Genomic DNA, 22,355 nt, shown 5'->3' with positions numbered 1-22,355 from the left:
TCCTCTGGAGGGGGCTAAAGAAATCTGTAGCTCTCAAGAAAAGTCAAATGTTCTATTTTCTTCAAATGAGAGAAAATATACCATAAAAGTAGGAAGAAATGATCTTCCTTCATATTCATGGCCAATTTTCAGGATATCAGGTTTCATATAATGTCATTATGAGGAGAGTTGTCACAAAAATCTGGGTTTTTAAAGGCAAAGATGAAGTCAGCTAACTAACTACTGAATGCTGGTATAAGTTTTTTGCTCAGATTTCTGGCCACTCGGAAGTCAGGGCTGAGTACTCATCTGCATACAGACATGCTCAGACACCAAACTGGGCCGATTCTCAGCACACTGCATAGCTTTTGTAATACTGAGGAAATTCAGAATGCATCTTTCAACATGCCTACAGCCATATTTAGAATCCCTCTTGGATGTCCTAATCAGAAAGTCTGAAAATGAGGCTTTTTCTGCATCTGACCAGAGATTCATCAGTGAATGATGCTTAAGAAGCAGTTTTCATAAAAGCATCACACAGCACTTTGCAGTCGTTGCAATGAAAGGACTTCTCAATAAAAGTCCAAGTTAATAATGCTGAATGTATCAAATTAAATTTGTTCGAAGTCTTAGAAAAATTAACACAGAAAAAATATGTAATTTATTTTTGTTTTCACCTCTGCAGTCATTGCTAAAAGCCTTTTGAATTATTGAAAACTTTGCAAAGTTCAAATAAATGATGTCCACTGGTTTGTCATCACCATGCCTTTTGATAGCTACAGTGCTAGTGTATCACTGAAGTAAGGTTTGAAAATCACATTACCACTCCCCTAACAGGAAACAGACTAATGACTCAACCTTTCTGTTGCTTAATATCTATACTTGTAAATTGGGAAAAAACAATACCTCACACTATTGTGTTCATAATTATCTAACTTAAGTGACCACAGAGTACTTGGAAATCAACTATTGCATAAATGAATAATTACTATGTACATTTAATATATGATACGGTACCCAAGGACATGGTGTATAATTTCAGATATATATGAATGAACTAATTACCTGTTCTTAGTGACAACTTTGGATCCTCTCTTCCCTTTAAGAAAAGAAGAGGAATCTAAACATGGTAAGGGTTTTAAAAAAAAATCCTCAGACTTAAAAAAAAAGTTTTGTGTGGTGGAATCCCCACACTGAAGCAGGAAATTATTGTGTAGGAATTTACAGCTGAGATGGGAAATTGAGAAGAAGAGATGTAGCCCCAAAGTATATTTAACTTCATTAATAATATTTATGTATCTGTGGTGAAAATAAGTAAATCAATTGCTAAAATTTTTCTGGGTGTATGTGTTTGATGCATGAACACATTTACAGCTTAAAATTTCCTTAGCCCATTAATTTTGGGGGTTTTACTCTTTTCACTTATGTGAGAAATGTAAATTGTTACTGGTTATGTTGGTTCACAGGTGTTGTAAGATTAGCAAATGTAAAATAGTTTCTATATCTTATTTATGCCCAAGGCTTAAAAACTGCATGTTACAACATGTTTTTCAAATAATGGAGGTCATACAATTATAAAGTGTTATAAAGTACGCCATCAGAACAAAGTATCTTAAAAACAGTAATAGCTGGATTTGTGGATAATCTGCATTAGGGAGAAAGGGAAAAATAACCCAAACTACTTACTGGGTTTATAAATGAGTGAATTTGGGGATCAGATATATTTTTTCTATTACCTGTCAAACTTCAGTAACACTAATTTACCTTGAATCTTTATAGGAATGTACAACAGTGTTTTAAATTACCACTAGTCACCTCTAGTCTTCCTTTATGCCCTAAATCTACTTTCTCTTGAAGGCAATATATTCCTAATTATAAAATCACAGTATTTGCTCTCTTGAGGGTTATTTATTTACATTGCACTTTACATTTGGCTTCTGTCAAAACTCATTTAAAAAAAAAGATCTGTTTGAATATGACCTCTCACAGTCAATAGAAACATTTATACTGAGGGTAGGCAAACAGGTTTGGAGAAAAAAAAAATCAGAATCAGGCCAATCTTTGCTCTTACTGTCAGACCAAACAAAATTCACCCTTTAAAGGACTTAAATTTATTCAGAAAAGAAGTGGTATATGATAAAAAGTCTATTTCTACCAATGACCTCTGAAAATGTATATATTACACAAACCATTATAGACTACGAATAAACTAGGAAGCTAGGTGCATGGTGGGTAGAGCGCTGGGCCTGGAGTCAAGAAGCCTTAAATTCGAATACTGCCTCAGATACTTACTAGCTCTGTGTCTCTGGACAAATAATTTAATTTCTGCTTGCCTTAGTTTCTTCAACTGTAAAATGGGGATAATGATAATAATAAGTACCTACATGACAGGGTTGTTGTAAGAAGCAATTTAACATTTGTAAACCACTTAGCACAGGGCTTAGGGTATAGTAAGTGCTTAATAAATGTGTTTTCTCTTTCCTTCCCCCAATACGGTCCTAGGGAGTGAGCAAATTCGAGATTTCTAAAGAAATTTATGATTAAATCCATTGTATCTTGTGGGCAGCTAGGTGGCATAGTGGATTGAGCACTGGGCTTGGAATTGGGAAGATTCATCTTCCTGAGATCAAATTCAATCTCAGACATTGACTAGCTGTGTCATCCTGGACAAATCACTTCACCCTGTTTGCCTCAGTTTCCTCATCTATAAAATGAGCTGGAGAAAGAAATGGTGAATCACTTCAGTCTCTTTGCCAAGAAAACTCCAATTGAGGTCATGATAAGTAGGTCATGCCTAAAATGACTGAATGAATTAAGTAATACATCTTGTATTATTAGTTCCCATTACATACTTTCAGAGTACTGGCCAACTCTATTGCCCCAATTTCTGGATATTCTTTTAACTGTAGGTTGCTATAGTGGGGGGAAAATGGTCCTCAGAGTCCCGTAGGCCTCAGGTTAAGTCCTGACTCTGCCACATCCTAGCTCTGCCACCCTGAGTAAACTACTTTGGTATTCTAGGTCTGAGGTTTTTCATCTGTGAGATAAAGGAGATGGACCAAATCATCTCTAAGATTCTTTCTGGCTCTAACAGTACAAGTCTAAGCAATATCATCTAAAGAAATCTGTGACTTTGCTAGATGCTCAATTTCATTAAAAGTGTCATACTATGAACTACTATTTGCGATTATGCACACTTTGAAATACTTCTCCAAGGTAATAAAGTGTTCCTATAGGCACTAAAGCCAAAATCAGCAGAGACTCCAAACTTGGAAGAGAGGTAATGAAAAACATGCAGTACTCTTTCAAAATCAAAATCTTCTTCAAACAGTGGAGTTTAGAATTTGGGAGATTAAATATCAGTGTCACAGGCTGTATTATTATAACATGATCCTCATCCTGTCACCAGACCATAAAAGTCAATCTCTCAGAAAAGAAACCCCAACACAGGGTTGTTTATGGTAACGCCATAAAGAATTTTAGAGATAAAAACAGTCATCACAAGCTGGTCTCTTTCCTAGCATGTGTGGTTGTGTTAAATGTTAACCAAAACAAAACAAAATAAAACAAAAAACCCAAACCCTCAAGTATTTTGTGATTCAGATATATGTATGTTAATAGGAATAGATAACTTCAGTCACCTGAGGAAAGGTACATCTGGGTAGAAGAAACAAGCATAAATCACCACTTCAGGTAGTTTTTATAGGGATATAAAGTAATGGCTTATCTTGTGGTCCGTTCAAGAGTGAATAAAGAAGAATGTGAAGAGAAGGAGTTCTTAAATCAATGTGGAGTTTAAAAGGGAGACACAGCACAACACTCCAAATTTAGATTCTCAGTGGAACTCCATTCATACAAGCTGAAGGAAGAGAGTTAATAGCCCAGAAAACTTACCATTACTTAGGACAAGAGCAGCATTTCTTTCTTCAGTCTTGCAGAGGGTAAAGTTATTTTTCTAGCTAATTTCAACAGGGAATGAGATTTTCGCTATACTGGCTTTGTGGTACAGTGAGAAGAGTGCTATGTGGAGTCAAAAAGACCTGGGTTTGCTCCTTGTTCTTCCTCTAATGGTGGGATAATCTTCGGCAAGTCACTAAATTTCTGAGAGCTTTGGTTTCCTCGTGTGTAAACTGAGGCAACTGAACCAGAAGATCTCTGCTGCACCTTCCTGCTTTGGGTCTGCAGGATGAGGATCCTATGCCTTCCCTGAGTTGTTGCTGTTTGTTTGTTTTTGAAGAGTACGTGACATCGCAGGTGACGTCTTGACATTTGCATGAATTGGATTTAAGTGAGGCAGAATTGCACAAAGTCTTGAGCCTCATTCTCTCTTCCAGAGTCATCAAAGTCCAGTGAAAAGACATTAGTCAAGATGATCAGTGATGGCCTGGGATGCAGTGGATGACCCTAGTGTCTAAGCACTCTACAGAGCCTGCTTTAGCTGCCTTTATGGCCAGTGGAACAAACTGCTCTCATCTACCCATTCCACTGGGGCAAAGTCTTCACATGCTTGGGACAGACAACTCTCGAACTCACTGACTGGTTACCCTTAACCTGGTTTAGCTTTGTCTGCCAAGACAGTTTACTGGGGTGTGGCTTCTGCATATGTTTCTTGGAGCCACAGGTGAGAACTAGTTGCTGGTGAACACCAAAGATAAGTGAGTAACCCTGAAAAGCCCTCACCAGAGGTGCTAATCCTCCCTAAACACCCCATATAGCCTACCTTATTTACACAGACCACTGAGAATCTAGGCCTCTGGGACTTGGGGAAATCAATCCATTCTGCCTTGGAACTTCCACTCTAAGGTCTAAGAGTTGACTGGTGACCTAGTACATAAAACTAGTGTACTTAGCTCAATATTTCTACTAGATAATTCCAGACATTGGTCCATGTTGCAGCTTCACAGCTCATCCATCCATCCACTTATCTGTCCACCCCCATGAATACCTTCCCCCACTCTCTTTATCTTCCCCAGAATGCATCTGCCTTCCTTGGTTACCATTCCCCTCTTGGTATTGTTTTCCTTTATAAACTGTTAGTCTACTAAGGATAGAAACTATCTTTTGTTTTTAATATTTGTACCTCGAAAGCTTAATCAGTCAACCAAAAAACATTTTAAAGCACCTACTATGTGCCAGGAACTGTACTAAGGACTGGGGATACAAAGAAACAAAGCCCCTGCTCTCAGGGAGCTCACGATCTACCAGGGGAGACAACATGTAATTATGTACAAACAAGTTACATACAGGATAAATTGCAAATAATCAACAGAGAAAAGGCACTAGAATTAAGGAGGAACAGGAAAGACTTCATGTAGAAGGTGAGATTTTAGTTGAGACTTGGAAGAAGTCAGGGGAGTCAGGAGGTGGAGATGAGAAGGGAGAGCTCTCCACACATGGGATACAGCTACTGAGATGCCAAAGGATGGAGTGCCTTATTCAAGGAACAGCAAGGAGGTCAATGTCATTGGATCAAGGGGTAGATGGAGAGAAATAAAGTGTAAGAACATTCATAAGTGGGGGAAGGATATGAGGGCTTTGAACACCCATAAGTGTATTTTGTATTTGATTCTAGAAGTGATAGGGGGCCACAGGAAATTACTGAGGGGGGTGGGGTAAAATGATTAGAACTGGGCTTTAGGAAGATCACTTTGACAACTGAGAGAAGGATGGACTGGAGTGGTGAGAGACTTGTAGCAGGCAGAACAACTAGCAGGCTATTGCAATAGCCCAGGTATAGGTGATGGGGGCCTGCACTAGGGCAGTGGCAGTGTGAGAGGAAAGAAGGGAGCATATATGAAACATGTAAAACAGGCAGGTATTGGTAACAGATTTGATATGGAGGGTGAGAGAGCAAGGAGCCGAGGGTGGCAGCGAGCCTGTGAGACTAGCAGACTCGGATGATGGTACATTCAACAGTAATAAGGAAGTTAGGTAGAAGGATTTAAGGGAAAAGGTAATGAGTTCCCCTTTGGACATATTGAGCTTAGAATGTCTGCCAAATATCCAGTCTGAGTTGTCTAATAGGCAGCTAAAGATGAGAGATTTGAAGCCAGAAGAGAGGCTAGTGCTAGAAAAATATAAAAATTGAGAACCATCAGCATTAAGATTATAATCAAATCCATGCGAGCTGATGAGACCAACAAGTAAAATAGTGAAGAGGGCCCAGGACAGAGTCCTAGACATCCACATTCAGCAGGCATGACCTTGACGAAGAGCCAGCAAAGGAGAGGGAGAAGTAGACAGGCAGAGAGGCTAGTGTCATGAAAACTTAAGAGTATCAAGGAGAAGAGGGTAAGTGTCTGGCACATAGTTATTGCTTAATAAACTCTCATTCAGACTCTACTCAGTATGAGGATAGTTGAAGGGAATATATATGTATATATACATATAAAAGTATGTTTAGGTGGGTATATGTATATATATATATGTATGTGTATATATGTGTGCACATGTTTACTATAGAGGGCACAGGGTGAGTTGAATATGAAGGAATGATCTCTAAAAAATAAAATTAAGAGGTGAGAGGAATATATTTGGATAAGGAGAATGGGAGAGATAGAGTAGGGTAAATTATCTCACATGAAAGTGGCAAGAGAAAGCTGGTTCAATGGAGGGGATGAACAGGGAGGAGAAAGGGAATGAGTCAACATTACTCTCCTTGGATTTGGTTTAAGGAAGCAATAACACACCCACTCAATTAGGTATCTTACCCTACAGGAAAGTGGGGGGGAAGGGGATAAGAAGGGTGTGATAGAAGGGTGGGCATACTGGAGGAAGAGGCAGTCAGAAGTAAACACTTTTGAAAAGGGACAGAGTCAAATTAGAAAATAGAATAAACAGGAGATGGGATAGGATGGAGGGAAATATAGTCTTTCATAATATGACTACTATGGAAATGTTTTGCATGGCTGCACATGTATAGCCTGTGTTGAATTGCATGTCTTCCCAGTGGGGGTGAGTAGGGAGGGAAGAAGGGAGAGATTCTGGAACTCAAAGTTTTAAAAACAGATGTTAAAAAATTGTTGTTACATGCAACCAGGAAATAAGATATACAGGCAATGGGGTATAGAAATCCATCTTGCCCTACAAGAAAGTAAGGGGTAAGGGAGTAAGACAAGGGATTGGGAGGATATATGAGAGGGCAGATTGGGGAAGGAATAATCAGTATGCTTGCTATCCTGGGGTGGGGGGTAGGGAAAAGATGGGGAGAAAATTTGGGACTCAAAATCTTGTGAAATGAATGTTGAAAATTAAAGATAAATAAATAGAATAAATTCTCATTCATTCATTATGCCTACATTTAAAAAAGAAAGTTAATTTAAATTCATTCACCCAAAATTACGCAACAACAGTCCTAGGATGCCTGTAGCTGCCCGGATGTAGTATGTGCTATGGTGACGGGTTCAGGCTATCCTCACCTCATACTATCACAGTCAAATAATTCAACTTCATTTGAGACTTTTTCAATTGCACCTATGACATTATCATTGTGAACAGCCAGGGAGGGTATGTCCTCTATCAATGCAGGGGATATCCTACTCTGTGACTTGAACAATTGCCTGGGGCACTAAGAGGGACTTGTACTGGGTTACAAAGCCAGTACATGTCTGAAGCAGGACTTGAAATCAGGTCTTTCTGATTTCAGAACTACCTCTTTATCCACTAGAAATGCTGCTACTCATGATAGAGATAATAGATTAAAATGATTCCCCAGGAATTAAGAATTTGTAGTGAAGTCCCCAACTACCACTCCTACCAGAGCATTAGGAACCAGCACTGAATCACTAAGAACAACTCATATCAAAATAACCTCATTTTCTTTTTTGGGCAAGATTTCTAGTTTGGTAGATCAGACAAAAGCCATGGACAAAATGTATCTGGATTTCAGAAAGGTATTCAAATAAATCTCTCATGACATACTGTGGGTAAATTGTCAAAACATTTGCTGAAGGTTAGTTCACTACTGGAATCAATAAGAATAGAGGGAAATGCAAAATGAGATCTGTTATATATCTTCTCTAAGAAGACTATACTTTGTAGCAACTGAAGTTATTGAAAAAGTGAAAAGAATTTAAAGAGCCATTGGAATGATCAGAATGGGTTCTTAAGAGAAGTTGTTTTAAGCTTCTTAAAAATTAAGATAATTCTCATTTTCCATAACACAGCTCGAAGGGACCTACCTAAAGGTAGAATGGAAGACTATATGACATTTCTAAGCCTCTTCAAGGTGGAGATTCTCTAACTGCCTCAACTCAGAGATTCTTTTTTTTTTTTTTTTAAAGCAATCGGGGTTAAGTAACTTGCTCAAGGTTACACGGCCAGTTATTTCTGGGTGTGGTGCTGAGTATCTGAGCCCGGATTTGATCCAGGTCATCCCGACACTGGAGCTGGTGCTCTTACTTGCTGAGCCACCTGGCCGCCCCTAAGCAATTGGGGTTAAGTAACTTGCTCAAGGTTACACGGCCAGGTGTTTCTGGGTGGTTGCTAAGTGTCTGAGCCCGGGATTCGATCTCCAGGTCTTCTCAACACTGGAGCCGGTGCTCTTACTCGCTGTGCTACCTGGCCGCCCCAGCAACTCAGAGATTCTTAAACATTTTGTGTCATGGACTCTCTTGGCAGTCTGGTGAAATCTATGGAGCCCTTTTCAGAATAATGTTCCTATACACATAAAATAAAATAATTTGGGTATAAAGGAAACTAATTATACTGAAATATAGAGTTCAAAATAATTTTTTAGAGTCCACAGACACCCAGTTAGGATACCATGCCCTAACTTGTAGCAGAAGGCTTGATGTTACAAATATGAAAATATTTTCTACCTATAAGTACTGAATCATTGTAGAAGATTGGGAATGGGTAGTCTCAGAAACAGAGCCCAGTCCCACTACTTTGGGGGTTTAGGGATTTGGCCTGCTCTTTTTCTGACCTAGGCCAGAGTGTCTTCCTCAGGCAGCCTGCATTCCCTATTCTCTGCTCCCTGGGAGCTTATCATATTGGTGCTGGACTAATTTCAGATCCCTAACTGACGTTAGTCCTGCTACAGCTCAGATCACCAGAGCTCAGATGATCCATCAGTCTCAGTCTTCCTCCAATAGCAAGGATTACAGGGATACGTCACCATGGCTGCCTGCCTGAATTACTTCTGAGGATCCTTTAAGCTTCATATGTTATGGAGTTAATTAGCTAGGAATAGGAAAAAATGGCAATCTTATTATTAATAACTATTTCAGGCTTATACATTCCTTATTTGAATCAGTGCTGTTTTCAGAAACACTAAATATTTGAGAAAACCTACGAATACTTGGTATTGTGAAGCTTTCAAATCCAAAGGTTTGAGATTTGTACCTCAATGGGAAAGAATGCACAAACAAAATTAAGTTCATATTGGTAATCATATTGCAACTTCAAGAATTTAGGGTTTGTGGGAGTAGGGACATTACTGGAAAATGATGGGAGGTCGACCCATACTTGTATATATGATATTGTTTCAGCCTCAAATAGAAAAGACTGCTTTTTGTGTCATAGGACTTTCACTAAATCTGTTTTTGCTGTTCAGTCATTTTTGGACATGTACAATTCTTCATGATACCATTTAGGGTTTTCTTGGTGAAGATGCCGGAGTGGCTTGCCATTTGTTTCTCCAGTTCATTTTACAGATGAGGAAACTGAGGCAAAAACTGTGAAGTGACTTGCCCAGGATCACATGTCTACTAAATGTCTGAAGTCAAATTTGAACTCAGGTCTTCTTAACTCCAAAAGAAATAACTTCTTAATAACTTGATAACTTCTTAACTTAACTGGTGGTCTGTCCACTGCACCACCTAGTTGCCCCACTAAATCTGTACAAATTGTTTTTGTTTTATTTTCAGCAATGGAAACATGTGAGTAGACTGCAAACAAAGAAATTCCTGCCAAAGACACGTGAAACCTGTTATGTTGGTCATTCTGGATCTTATTCAAGCATTTACTGTTCCTAGGTAAGATGACATTCAGCTAGTCTCACCTAATCTTCTGTCTTGTTTGGGCAAGGAAAATCACATCAACGGTCTGAACATTTTTCTTTAGAAAATAAACATGTTTTTTATCAAGTGCATAAAAATAAATAAAGATTTCAGAATCCAAGTGAGATCCATTTCTTGGTTGTCCTTTGTTTTATTCTTTTGAATTCCTGACTTGTTTTGGATTCTAATTGAGCTAAAAGAAATGTCAGTATAGATATGGTCAGCCAAATCAAAATTGGCCAGAAAGATTAATAATTTGTTGCACTTATCATAAGCATTTGAAATATTTTCATTAATTTTGACAAAAGCAAAACAAACTAGGTGTTATTTATCTTTAATGATGACAAAATGGAGGCTTTTTTTGTGCTTTTTGGAGGGGGGAAGGCAGGGCAATTGGGGTTAAGTGACTTGCCCAAGGTCACACAACTAGTAAGTGTGTCAAGTATAGGCTGGATTTGAACTCAGGTCCTTCTGACTCCAGGGCCGGTGCTCTATTCACTGTACCACCTAGCTGCCCTGAAATGGAGACTCTTTAAAAATCGAGCTATTGTTCCCCTATATATGTCATGATTCCTATTCTAGGAATGGCTAGAAATAGAAGCCTGAACTGCTGGCTGATACTAAGGACTCCTACTAGTAGATGTTATTGTAACTATTCCATGGCTTATTTTAAGAGATATCCAAAATTCATGTTGAACATTTGTAGGTACATCAAAGTCCCTTAAATTCTTATTAAGCAAATAAGAACTTATGTGTAGGATTTTTATATGAAAAAGATTCAGTCATCTACTTCCGCTTTTTATTCAAATGAATCTTGTTTCACTGATTCATGAATCATTCTTCACATAAGAAAGGGCTTATGAATCAGAGAGGAGCCAGTAAATTCTAATGAGCCTAAATGTAGAGACAAGCTTATCACTGCCAGAGATCAAAACTAAACCCTAAAATTATAGGCTTCATTCAAAATTCCATTTGAGACATTGAAATTTGGCTTAGGGAACATACCTTTATTATGAATCATTCACACTGAACATCCAGTTCATTGAAGTGAAGAAGAAATCACCCTATCTTATTAGAAGTAAGAGGACTTCAGAGGTGAAGGTCTTAATATGTGAGAGAGCAAATAACTCTATACAGACAAACTGCCCATCTCTATTAGGGAAGCTAGGTGGCGCCACAGTAGATAGACTGCCAGGCTCGGAGTCAGGAAGACTCATCTTCCTGAGTTCAAATCTGGCTTCAGACACTTCCTAGATGTGTGACCCTGGGCAAATCACTTTACTCTCTTTGCCTCAATTTCTTCATCTATAAAATGAGCTGGAGAAGGAAGTGGCAAACCACTCTATCATTTCTGTCAAGAAAACCCCAAATGGGGTCACAAAAATCAGGCACGACTTAAAAATGACTGAACAACAACACTCTATCATGGTAGCAGGGGTCACCTATAGAGATTTTAAAAGAATTTTTAGTCTTAAAATTTTTTTGTGATGACCATCATTACATGGAGGAAAGGTCTACATGGAGAAAAATCTATTCAGAAGTAATGAAACACTCCTTGTTTCTTATCAGTGAGCACTGGGAGCCCTCAAATATTTTCTCTGTATAGTACAGGTTGTAGGTAATTACCTCTCTTCATGTAGAGTAGACTCATTAATAAATGAATCATTATCACTGGGAAAGAATATACAAGGGGTATATATACCTATAATTTCACTGGTGCAAAGAATTCCTTATTTGGATGCTCCCTTCACAGATATAGGTCAACAATTCATCTGTGATTTATAGCATAGAGTTAGAGGAGTCAATAAGAGGTTACGTGATTTGCCCAGGGACACAGAGAGTGTGTGTCTGAGTCAGGACTTGAATTCAGGTATTCCTGACTTTAAAGTCAGCCATCTATCTATTAGGCCATGTTATGTCTCAGCTATATGACTATCCTGACATTAGTTGATTTTTCCTTCCCAATGTATTTTACTGTAGACAAAAGATTTTTTAAAATTTGTAAAAACCCCACTATCAAAATAGTTTAATTTAAAATGTTTGAGAATCTCACATTATTCCCTCATTTAAGAATTGGAAGACAATGTAAGAGTTCAACCCATTCCTGAATAAGAATCCCCTCTACGACATTTAGCCTTTGCAATGAAGGCCTCCATAAATGAAATGCTACTACCTTCCAAGGCAGGGCAGTCTATTCTGCTCTTGAATGTCTCTTAATTATTTGGAAGTTTTTCCTTACATCAAACTGAAATGTCTCTTTTCAACTCTTGTGCTCCCAAATTCTGCTCTTTGAGGCCAAGCAGACATTTAATCATTCCTTTTGATGAGAGCAGTTCAAATTTTAAACATAGTTATCATTTCTCCTCTCCTCTAACCTTAAGGTTCCCATTTTCTTCAACTGATACAAGGCCCTTTGACATACAGGTTACCTTTCTCAGGCCAACTCTGGTGAATCAGTATCCTCTTAAAATATGGTGACTCTAGATGAACTCAATATTCCAGATGCTGTCTAAACAAAGCTGATTAGAGCAGAACTATCATTTCCTTATTCCAGGACATTATGCTTCTTATGATTCAGTGTCCCTTCCAACAAAGAGATTCAGAGTGTGCAAAGAAGCTACATGATTTAATTCTATAATAATAACCTTCCAAATAGATAACTACAACTTAAGGTCAAGACTCATAATCATCTAATTCATTTGGATGTTAAATATTATGTTGAATTCAAGAACTTGTTCATACAGACAGACAGCCATATATTATTGTAATGATGGATAAACATGTATAAAAATTCAGTTAAATCTAGAATTGCATAGCATTGTAGAGTGATGCCTCCATTATTAAAGGAAATGGATTGTAAGAATATATTTCTTCAACAGAATTTACATGTTTAACATTAGAGACAGAGGGATGCCTTCAAGGAAATTGGGGAAAGGGAGTAACTTTTTTTTTAAATGAAATTTTAAAATAGTTTCATGCATGCCCAGAAAATTTTAAATTTTCACTTAAAATTCCAAAGGAAGATGCAAGAGAGAGTTAAACGTAGTGGAAAAAAAAGGTCCTAATCTGAATTCAAGCAGAAAAGGAAAAAGAAGGGAAGAAGGTAGTGCCTGAAGATAGGGAACCTGCCAGGTAGACCTGTTCTAAGGCCTGAAGGATTTCAGGTCCTGGAAGATGGAGGGACATTTCCTGCCTCCCACCCCAGTAGATAGAGTGCTGAGGCTGAAGTCGGGAAAACCCAAGTTCAAATCTGGTTTCAGACACTTACCAGCTGTATGACCCTGGGCAAGTCAATTAACCTCACTGCTTCCAGCTCTTCAGCTGTAAATGGGGATAAAAATAGTAGCTACATCCTAAGGAGGATCAGATGGGATTATATGTATAAAGTGCTTAGCACAGGATCTGGCATGTAGTAGGTACGTTAAAAATGCTTGTTTCCACTGTTTTTACATTTGTTTGTTCCTTCTTTCCTTCCCATCTGACTTCCTTTAATCAATTCTCTAATCCTTCTACTTCCTGCAGCAACTCAGCTTAGGCATAGCAGGCCTCCTGGTTCATCTTCCCTAGAGGAGAATAAGTTCCTTTGGATGGGAAGAGACTATCTATTCTCATGGATATGATAAGGAAAAATGAAGGCTATCAGGTCCCTTCCTGTTTTAAAGGGGGAAAAGGGTTGGAGATCAGGTGGATACTGGTCACAAAAAGGCAGGGAGGCTGGGAAAGGGTGCAGAAAAAGGAAGGCTGGGAAGACCAAAGATAAACTTGGCCATTCTTTTTGCTTAGGGCTAGTTCTGTTTAATTTCAGCCTAAAGTGGACAAACAGAAGCTAAGCATGAGGTATTTTTGCTCTGCAAAGTTAGGTACACATGTATCCACGGCTTAGCACGAAGGAACAATGCCTCTGCTTTATGCCAACCTGCTCTGCAAGATTTATGGGAATTTTTTTCCCCCTATAGCTAGTCTTATTTTAAAGAAACTTCATTCTCGGAAATTCATTAACTGGGGTATCACTGCCTTTGTTTGTACTTTATATCTTGGTAATAAATCAGGTGCTTGGAGGTTGTATGGCACAGTTCACAGAGTGCTGGGCTTAGAGTCAGCAAGTCCTGGGTTCCAATCCCACCTCTGGCACTTATTAGTTATGTGAACATAGGCAGACTGCTTAACTTTTATCTCAGTGGTTCTTTATCTTTTTTTCTAGTACATGGCACAGTGTTCATTATCATTAGAAAATAAATTTTTAAAGTAAAATACTGAAAATTGAATTTGGCAACAAAGAAGTGTTTTTAGGTAGCTGGGCTTCTAGACCTGTTATGGTCATTTGGGGATTCTTCGATTTCTCCTTCTCATTCCCAACCTCTTCTGCCTGTACCCCTTTTCCCCCACCTTTAAAAAATTTCCCCAGGATTCACAGCAGCAGAAGCTGTCACTATGACCTCCCCAATGTCAAGCCAAGAAGAGCAGGCAGAAAACTGCAGCTGGTGGCAGGAGCTGAAGAATGGAGACATATCCTGTCATGCTTGTTCAAAACTAGTGACACACTCTTGGAGAACTACCACTTTGGGTGCTGGGACTACTAAGCCATAGATGGCTTAGAAGGTGCTGTCCAACATTGATGAAATCACAGATTCCTCATATATTTGTATAGGTTATTGTTGGGGAATTTCATCTTTCAGATAAATTTTGTATTATTAGATAGATATTTATTAAATATCAACTATTTGCAAGGCCCTCTACAAGCATAGCTGTTGACTGACAGGTAATCAGGAAAATACAAAGCTAAGAAACCGTCTCTGACCTCAGGGAGCCTGTAATTAGGAAGGGCAGTTAAAATATGTACCATTACAAAACAAACCATGAATACAAAAGAGTACATCAAACAAAATGTTATGAGACTTCCAAGGTGGATGAAGGAAGTAGCATTCCAGGCATAGGGAATACTGTCATCAAAAAACTGGAGGCAGAAAGGAGTGGAATATGCATAGGGAAGAGATTTCATTTTGATTGGTGTACACTGTAGGCAAAGGTTAATAGTGTGAAATATAGTTGTAAAGGTTGGAAGTTGGAAGGCCTTTAATGGCAGGCTTAGGAGTCTGAACTTTATTTGGAAAGCAATAAGTCACTAAAGGATTTTGAGGAGGAATGTGAAAGATAAGATCTGCACGTATGGAAGACAGAATTATAATGGGTATGAAATGAAAATAAGACTGGGGACAGATAGATAGGCCTAAAGGTAGAAGAAAGTTATGACAACAGTTAAAATGAGAAGTAATGAGGGTCTAGTCTTTGTTATTGAGTCATTTTTCAGTCATGTCTGACTCATTGGCATTTTTTTTTTAAAGCGATTGGGGTTAAGCAACTTGCTCAAAGTTACACAGCCAGTTATTTCTGGGTGTGGTGCCAAATATCTGAGCCCGGATTCAATCCCCAGGTCATCCCGACACTGGAGCCGGTGCTGTTACTCACTGAGCCACCTGGCTGCCCCTAAGCAATTGGGGTTAAGTAACTTGCTCAAGGTTACATGGCCAGGTGTTTCTGGATGGGTGCTAAGTGTCTGAGCCTGGATTCAATCCCCAGGTCATCCCGACACTGGGGCTGGTGCTCTTACTCACTGTGCTGCCTGGCCGCTCCATCTTTGGCATTTCTTGACAAAGATACTGGAGTAGTTTGCCATTTCCTTTTCCATCTCATTTTACAGCAGAGGAAACTGAGGCAAAGAGGGTTAAGTGACTTGCCCAGGGTCACACAGTTATTAAGTGTCTGGGGCCAGATGTGAACTCAGGAAAATGAGTCTTCCTGACTTTAGGCCCATCACTCTATCCACTGAGCCACCCAGCAGCCCCTAGACTAGCTGTCTAGTCTATTGGTATTTATTGTTACTAAACTAGCTGTCTAATCTATTGGTACTTAATAAATGTTTCTTAATTTTAATTTATTGTGAATTCTGATTTTGAAGACAGTGCTCTTTTCACTAGGCCACCCTACTTCTATCTTTTTTTGCAGAAATTATCCCATAACCCCAAAATGCCCTTTCTTAAGGTGTATCCTGTTTTCTACCCACATGAAGTCACTCAATCAGTCAATAAACATTTATTAAACGCCTACTATGTACCAGGCACAGTGCTAAGCTCTGAGGACACAAAGAAAGGCATGAGACAGTTCTGGTCTTTTGAGTTTTAAAAATTAATAATGGCCATAAATGTCACGTGAGCTTATGACGGCAGAATGCCATTGGAACCTCCTTTAAAAGATGATCATGGGCGGCCAGGTGGCTCAGTGAGTAAGAGCACCGGCTCCAGTGTTGGGATGACCTGGGGATCAAATCCCGGGCTCAGACACTCAGCACCACACCCAGAAATAATAATAACTGGCCGGGCAACCTTGAGCAAGTTACTTAACCCCGATTGCTTAGGGGCGGCCAGGTGGCTCAGTGAGTAAGAGCACCGGCTCCAGTGTCGGGATGACCTGGGGATTGAATCCGGGCTCAGATATTTGGCACCACACCCAGAAATAACTGGCTGTGTAACCTTGAGCAAGTTACTTAGCCCCGATTGCTTAAAAAAAAAAAAGAAAGAAGAAGATCATGAAGAACAGAACTGTAAGCCTCCCAAATAACCTATCTTTTCTCTCTATATTAGGGGGAACTTATGCCTCCACATCTCTTCTCTGTCCATTCTGAGTTCTGGGACTGGCTCTCAGTCAAAAGGAAGACAGCAAAGTATATATTCCAAAGAATCAAAGTTTGGGAGCTGGAAGGCATTTTCAGTGGCCATTTAATTCAACCCATACATGAAAGGAGTGGCTACCAAAATCCCTTTGACAAGTGGCAATCCTATCCCTGCCTGAAGACCTCTCAGTGGGGGGAGCTCAGTGCCTCTGGAGGCAGGCCTTCGCACTGATGGACAGCTCTAATTGTGACAACTAAATTGGCCTCCTTGTAGCTTCCATCCTTTTTGCTCCTGCTTCTGTCCTCTGGGACCAAACAGAACAGGTCTAATCCCTCTTCCATACAACAGCTCTTCAAATACTTTAAGACAGCTATCATTTCCTTCCCCCCCCCCCCACCCCGCCCCAGTCTTATTTTTTTCTACAGCCTAAAAATACCCAGCTCCTTCCTCTGGTCCTTACACGTGCCTTTTCCTTTCATGTTCTATCAGCCACAATAAACAAGCATGTATAAAGAGCCCACTATGTGCCAAACATACTAGGCACTGGATATCTAAAAAATTAAAAAAAAATCCTTGTCCTCAAAGAACTTGCATTGTATAGGATAAAACAATAGATATATACTTACATATATAAGAGAATATAGAAAAATAAGTACCTTCCATGATCTTTACAAGTACAAAATAATTGGAATGATGGAGTACTGACATCCTTCTCCACTGTCCCTGCCTGTCCAGCCAAGCACTCCCCTAACCTTCTCTGAGCTATTTTTAAGTGTGTAGGTGTGTGTTGTTATTGCTGTTCCTGGCTGAGAGAATCCAGAGAGGCTAATCTAACCAAAAATGAATCAGATCATAAAAACCTGTGCTAAGTATGATTCAGCAAGGAAAAAATGAACTAAAATGAAGGCCAATTTAGGCTGGAAAAACTTGAGTTCCTAAGCATCCAGACATGTGTAGTCACTTATGAAACTGTCTGATTACATATGTTTTTGCACATCTGTCAGCAAAAATCAGCTCTCCAAATGCAAAAGATACCACTCAGGGACATTTTGGGAGTTTATTCGACTCTGAAGAAGATTCTGAAACCTAAGAGGAATGAAGATATTTCACAAATCATGGTAGAATTGCTGTGTTTGACTATAAGGAACTCCAATATATGAAACCCATTCTTAAAGCACCCATTCCTTGGCAGTTTATTTAACCATTGATACATAGAATATTGTCTGAATGATGTAATCCAAGGATACTATGGAAAAGAAACTAACAAGAAACCTACTTGCAATAGAAATGACAGGAAAGTACTTCCATACAAAGTCCTAAGAGAAGGAGTTAGGAAGTCTCAAATGTCGTCCTAGGACTCACAGATCTGGTAGACACAGCATCCCCTGGCTGGTTGTTCTGTGGTACTGATCAAAGGCCAGACCCTGATCATATGGCAGAGGCTTCTACATACCTAGTGAGTGGGTCTCCTCAGGACTGAGGATCACTTCCTTGAAAATCTGAAACTTGGTCTATTCTGACATCCCACCTTCTCGAAGGCTTAGGGAATTAAGAAGGGATCCTGTAAGCTCAAGAAGGAAGGAGAATCAGAAACTTATTTCTTGGCCTATGGTTTCAGCCTACCATTCACTTCAATGCTCAGTGCCTGAGCTAGATAACATGACTAATGGGTAATATTATAGTTCTTGTTGTGATGAAAATGGGTCAACAACAATTTGTTCTAGCATTCTTTCTGACTGTTAAGAATTGCCCCAATTTTATCATCTCATACCTGCAGCATTTGTTCTTCCTCTGAAGATATCATCATAAGCTTTCCACTGAGGCTTCACTTGGTAGGCGTGGATGAAGACCACAAACACCACCACAAGACACATCAAGGGAATGAGAGCAGCGGTGAAGAGAGCTGCATAGACATTAGGGATAAAACATCTGAAAGAGAGAAGGATGGGAGACATTTTTCTTACTTCAGCACTTAGAAAAGTAATAATCAAATACAAATATGGTGCATCCTTCAGAATAATGAACTAATGATTGATCTTCTACTTAATTTGGGACTCTCAAATAGGTAGATTTCCCTACTTGAATTGGAGCCTGGCTTGAGGAAAGATCTAGAAACATCTTTCACATTTTAAGGTTTTTATAACTTTATGCAATAAAATGGTGGGTTTGTCATTCTAAGGTGGCACATTTTTATCCCTTGAAGTAAAAGGGTTTTTTTAAATCAGTTTTTAAAAGCCAGACTGTGTACACACACACACACACACACACACACAAAATAGGAATAGATGAGTTCTGATCAGTGTTAGACCAATCTGATGGCAGTTTTACAATTTTCTATCACTCAGAAACTTTCTGAAATTCTATTAAAATATCTGAAAGATAAAGCTGACTTCCTCTTTGTCTGAATAATGTAGTCCAAGGCCACTATGGAAATATTCAAAGGCAACTGAATTCCACCCTCAAAATGCTAGATCTACCTGGAATATACCCAAATCCTTCCATGAAAGGCTGAAAATGGTCTTAATATTTATATATATTCAGCATCTAAACAGCTACTGACATAAATCTATTACAATACACTCCTCTTCCCAAGGAAGTTGCATAACTTCTTTTTAAAAAGTTACTATAAGGTTTTCACAGGTATATAGCATCACTGGGAAATTTCTGTTGTTAAAGGGATAGACTTTGGCAATGATAAGCAGTTTGAGGATCTTGGACTATTTCTATTTGCATGATTTGCATGCTTTGGTCAATTGTTGTCCTTATCTCATTCAATGATGTTAATGATTTTATATGATCTTCATCCTTAAAGAGACAGTCCGTAGAGAAATACCTTAAGTTTGAGAAGTGAATAGCACTGTGCCTAAAGCTCCATCCTATTCACCAATATGTTTAGGACCTGGGACTTCCAGTTAATGGGCCCCAAATTCAATATAACAGGCAAACATGAGTGCCCTTGAACCTGGATATCACAGTACTAAAAATAGAGGTAACTTTGATCACCTGTGTATGTGTACATTGGCTTTAACAGGCTCTGTTGTTATTTGAATCTGCAATCTAAGACCACAGTGAGAGAATAATAGAAAAAGGGACATAGTACCTGCTCTTAAAAATCTTACAAGAGATTCCAGTTCAGATGTTGACATGGCCAACTGACAACAAGTAATCACCAGAAGAAGAATTGTGTTGGCTGAATTTAAATAAAGTTCAAATGAAGCACCTTTGTCTTGGTAAGATCAAACGCTACATAATCAAACAATAGCTACCAAACAGTTAAGGCTGATCTTTAAACCACAGCAAGGATTGAAATTTAAGCTATAACCTATATTTAAATATAATGTGATATAATAAATATGTAATCTAATATATAATGTATAATTTAAATATAAACTATAAAAGGAGTAGAGGAAATTTTTTTCAATTCAATTAAAACTTTGAACACATAAACAGTTGATAAGCATTTATGATGTGTTGAATACTGTGTTAGGTGTTTGGAGAGAGAACTTCCTTGCCCTCATAGAACTCACAGTCTGCTAGTGTCTTATTCCTTGAAAGGGGCTGAACAAATAAGGGTAATCCCCAGGATGGAAGGGTCACAGGTACAGGGTCTAAATTAGGGTCCAAATATGTGTAAACTGAAGGCCAGATTGTTTTGGAACGCAAATGGACAGGAAGTCAGTACTGGAGCAGGAAGCAGGATATAGGGAGTGTTGGTTAGCTGAGCTCTGTCGTACTGTCTCCCCAAAACTTGGGACTTTTTAACAGTGGTGAGTTCCCAGGAGCAGTATTTCTCAGAGATAAGATAAAAAAAACATTGTTGTGGCTCCATTATCCCCATTCTATATCTCCCATTCTTCTAAGACCCAGGCAAATATCTTCGATCACAATAAATGCACAACTGAAGAAATTTAAATCTTATTCAGAAGGTATAGAATGAGCCCATATTAGTAGTTCATATTAACTTGAAATTGAAAAAAGTGAAAACTCAGTGAATCCCTACTTTTTGTCAACATTTCATCCAAATAAAAAGACCACTAGTCTCTTCTGATGCTGCAGATTTCTGTCTTTAAAGTGGAAATGTTTGAGGGCCCTGGGATCTTCAATCTATCCCTTTTTACTGCTTCTCCCTCATCTACCTACAAACATGACTCCTTTACATCCTGTCCATCTAGCTCCTTGTCTCTTTGTATGCTTTTTCTCACCATTAAACTTCTTGGAAAAGATGTATTGACCCAATGTCATAGTCCTCTTCGAAAATGATGGACAACCAACAACCTGTGAGTAGTAGTAGCTGCCCCACTGGGGAACAAACTGGTCATTTCTGGTTGGGCTACAAAACTCTTTCCTTCCTTCTTTACCTTCCTCCTTCCTCTCCCTCTGTCCACATAGGGTATCATACCTTTACCTGTGGGTACTCTGCCCAAAGGAATATCAATTTTGATTGCTGAAACTTTGCAAGATATTGGGATTTACAGGCTGGACTTCTTTCTTAAGGAACATGCCTTAAAACCAAATCCCTTTGGTTCTCATTGACTGGCCAACAACAGATCCGAGCCCAAGCCTCATTTGGTTATTGTTTGGGACCAGATGTCTCAGAGTGAGTATAAATGGCACTGGATTCTGTTTTGGCCAGAAACTCCAAGGATCTTCCCCTCCTAGACTGATTCTTTTTACTAGGTAAAAGAGGTCATTCTTTGCCTCATTTCTTACCTAGCTTTAATCACTGAATGGGCACTGCCTTAGTCAAATTGAAACTTGGGAAAAACCTTAGCTTAAAAAGACCAAGGCCTCCCACTGCATCGGGCCCCTCTCCAGTCATCCTGATCTTTATTTTGCCACTGTACCCAGATGGCTCTGGAGAAGAAAGTGAAGCTGGTGACTTTGTACAGCCCTCCCTCACTTTAACAAGGTCCTCTTAATGAAAGACAAGCAATAACAACAATCTTTCCTTGGTCCCTTATGATCAGGCTCCTATCAGAACTGCTCTCTTAAATTCAACAAACATGTTAAACAATCTCTCATGTTTGAGGCAATATGCTAATGTGTCAGAGATACCAAGATAAAAATGAAACAATTTCCACCATCAAATGTTGACATTCTACTGTGTCCCCAGAGACTTCCTCACAACAGCTATTGCTCTTTTCTCAGTGCCTAGCCTTCCCTGACCTCTCTAAAATTTTTGACATGACCACCCTAGGCTGCTTTGTATACTCACTTTCCCACTGACATTTTAAACCCCATCCCTTACTGCTGTCTTTCTAATTGCTCTTTCCCTACCCTTTTCAGTGGTTCATCATCCTTATAATAATAATTAACATTTATATAGTGCTCACTGTGCTTTAGAAACTATGCTAAGCACTTTACAAATTTTATTTTATCTGATCCTCAAATGAGGTTCAACTCTGGGAGGGAGGTACTATTATTACGTCCATTATACAGATCAGGAAAGTAAGGCAGAGAAAAGTTAAGTGACTTGCTGAGGGTCATACAGCTAGTAAGTGTCTGAACGAAGTGTTGAACGAAGATCTTCCTGCCTCCAGTCTCAGCATTCTATCTACTTTGCCACCTAATTTGACCCCTATAAAGTGGATGTCTTCCAGTTGTCTATCACTTTTATAGTTTTACTTACTGAAATTTTAGAGATGATTCTATAGCTGAAGATATATATATATATATATATATATATATATATATATATATATATATA

At 38.9% G+C, this 22,355-nt stretch overlaps 1 protein-coding gene across 1 annotated transcript in view; it reads right to left on the bottom strand.

The window, feature by feature from the left end:
- The window catches only part of ADGRV1 (adhesion G protein-coupled receptor V1), a 718,949-nt gene that overhangs the window by 145,207 nt on the left and 551,387 nt on the right, over nt 1–22,355 (bottom strand). Inside the window, exon 85 of the mRNA XM_069085086.1 lies at nt 18,420–18,577. Coding sequence (XP_068941187.1) covers nt 18,420–18,577 — 158 coding nt within the window. The remainder of the gene's footprint in view (nt 1–18,419; nt 18,578–22,355) is intronic.

The sequence above is a fragment of the Petaurus breviceps genome, unplaced genomic scaffold (assembly GCF_028583685.1).
Source record: "Petaurus breviceps papuanus isolate PSGF00001 unplaced genomic scaffold, PetGlider_PUasm1.0 175, whole genome shotgun sequence".
Classification (NCBI taxonomy): domain Eukaryota; kingdom Metazoa; phylum Chordata; class Mammalia; order Diprotodontia; family Petauridae; genus Petaurus; species Petaurus breviceps.
Note: the sequence above shows the minus strand (reverse complement) of the source record. Positions and strands in the feature narration are given on the sequence as shown.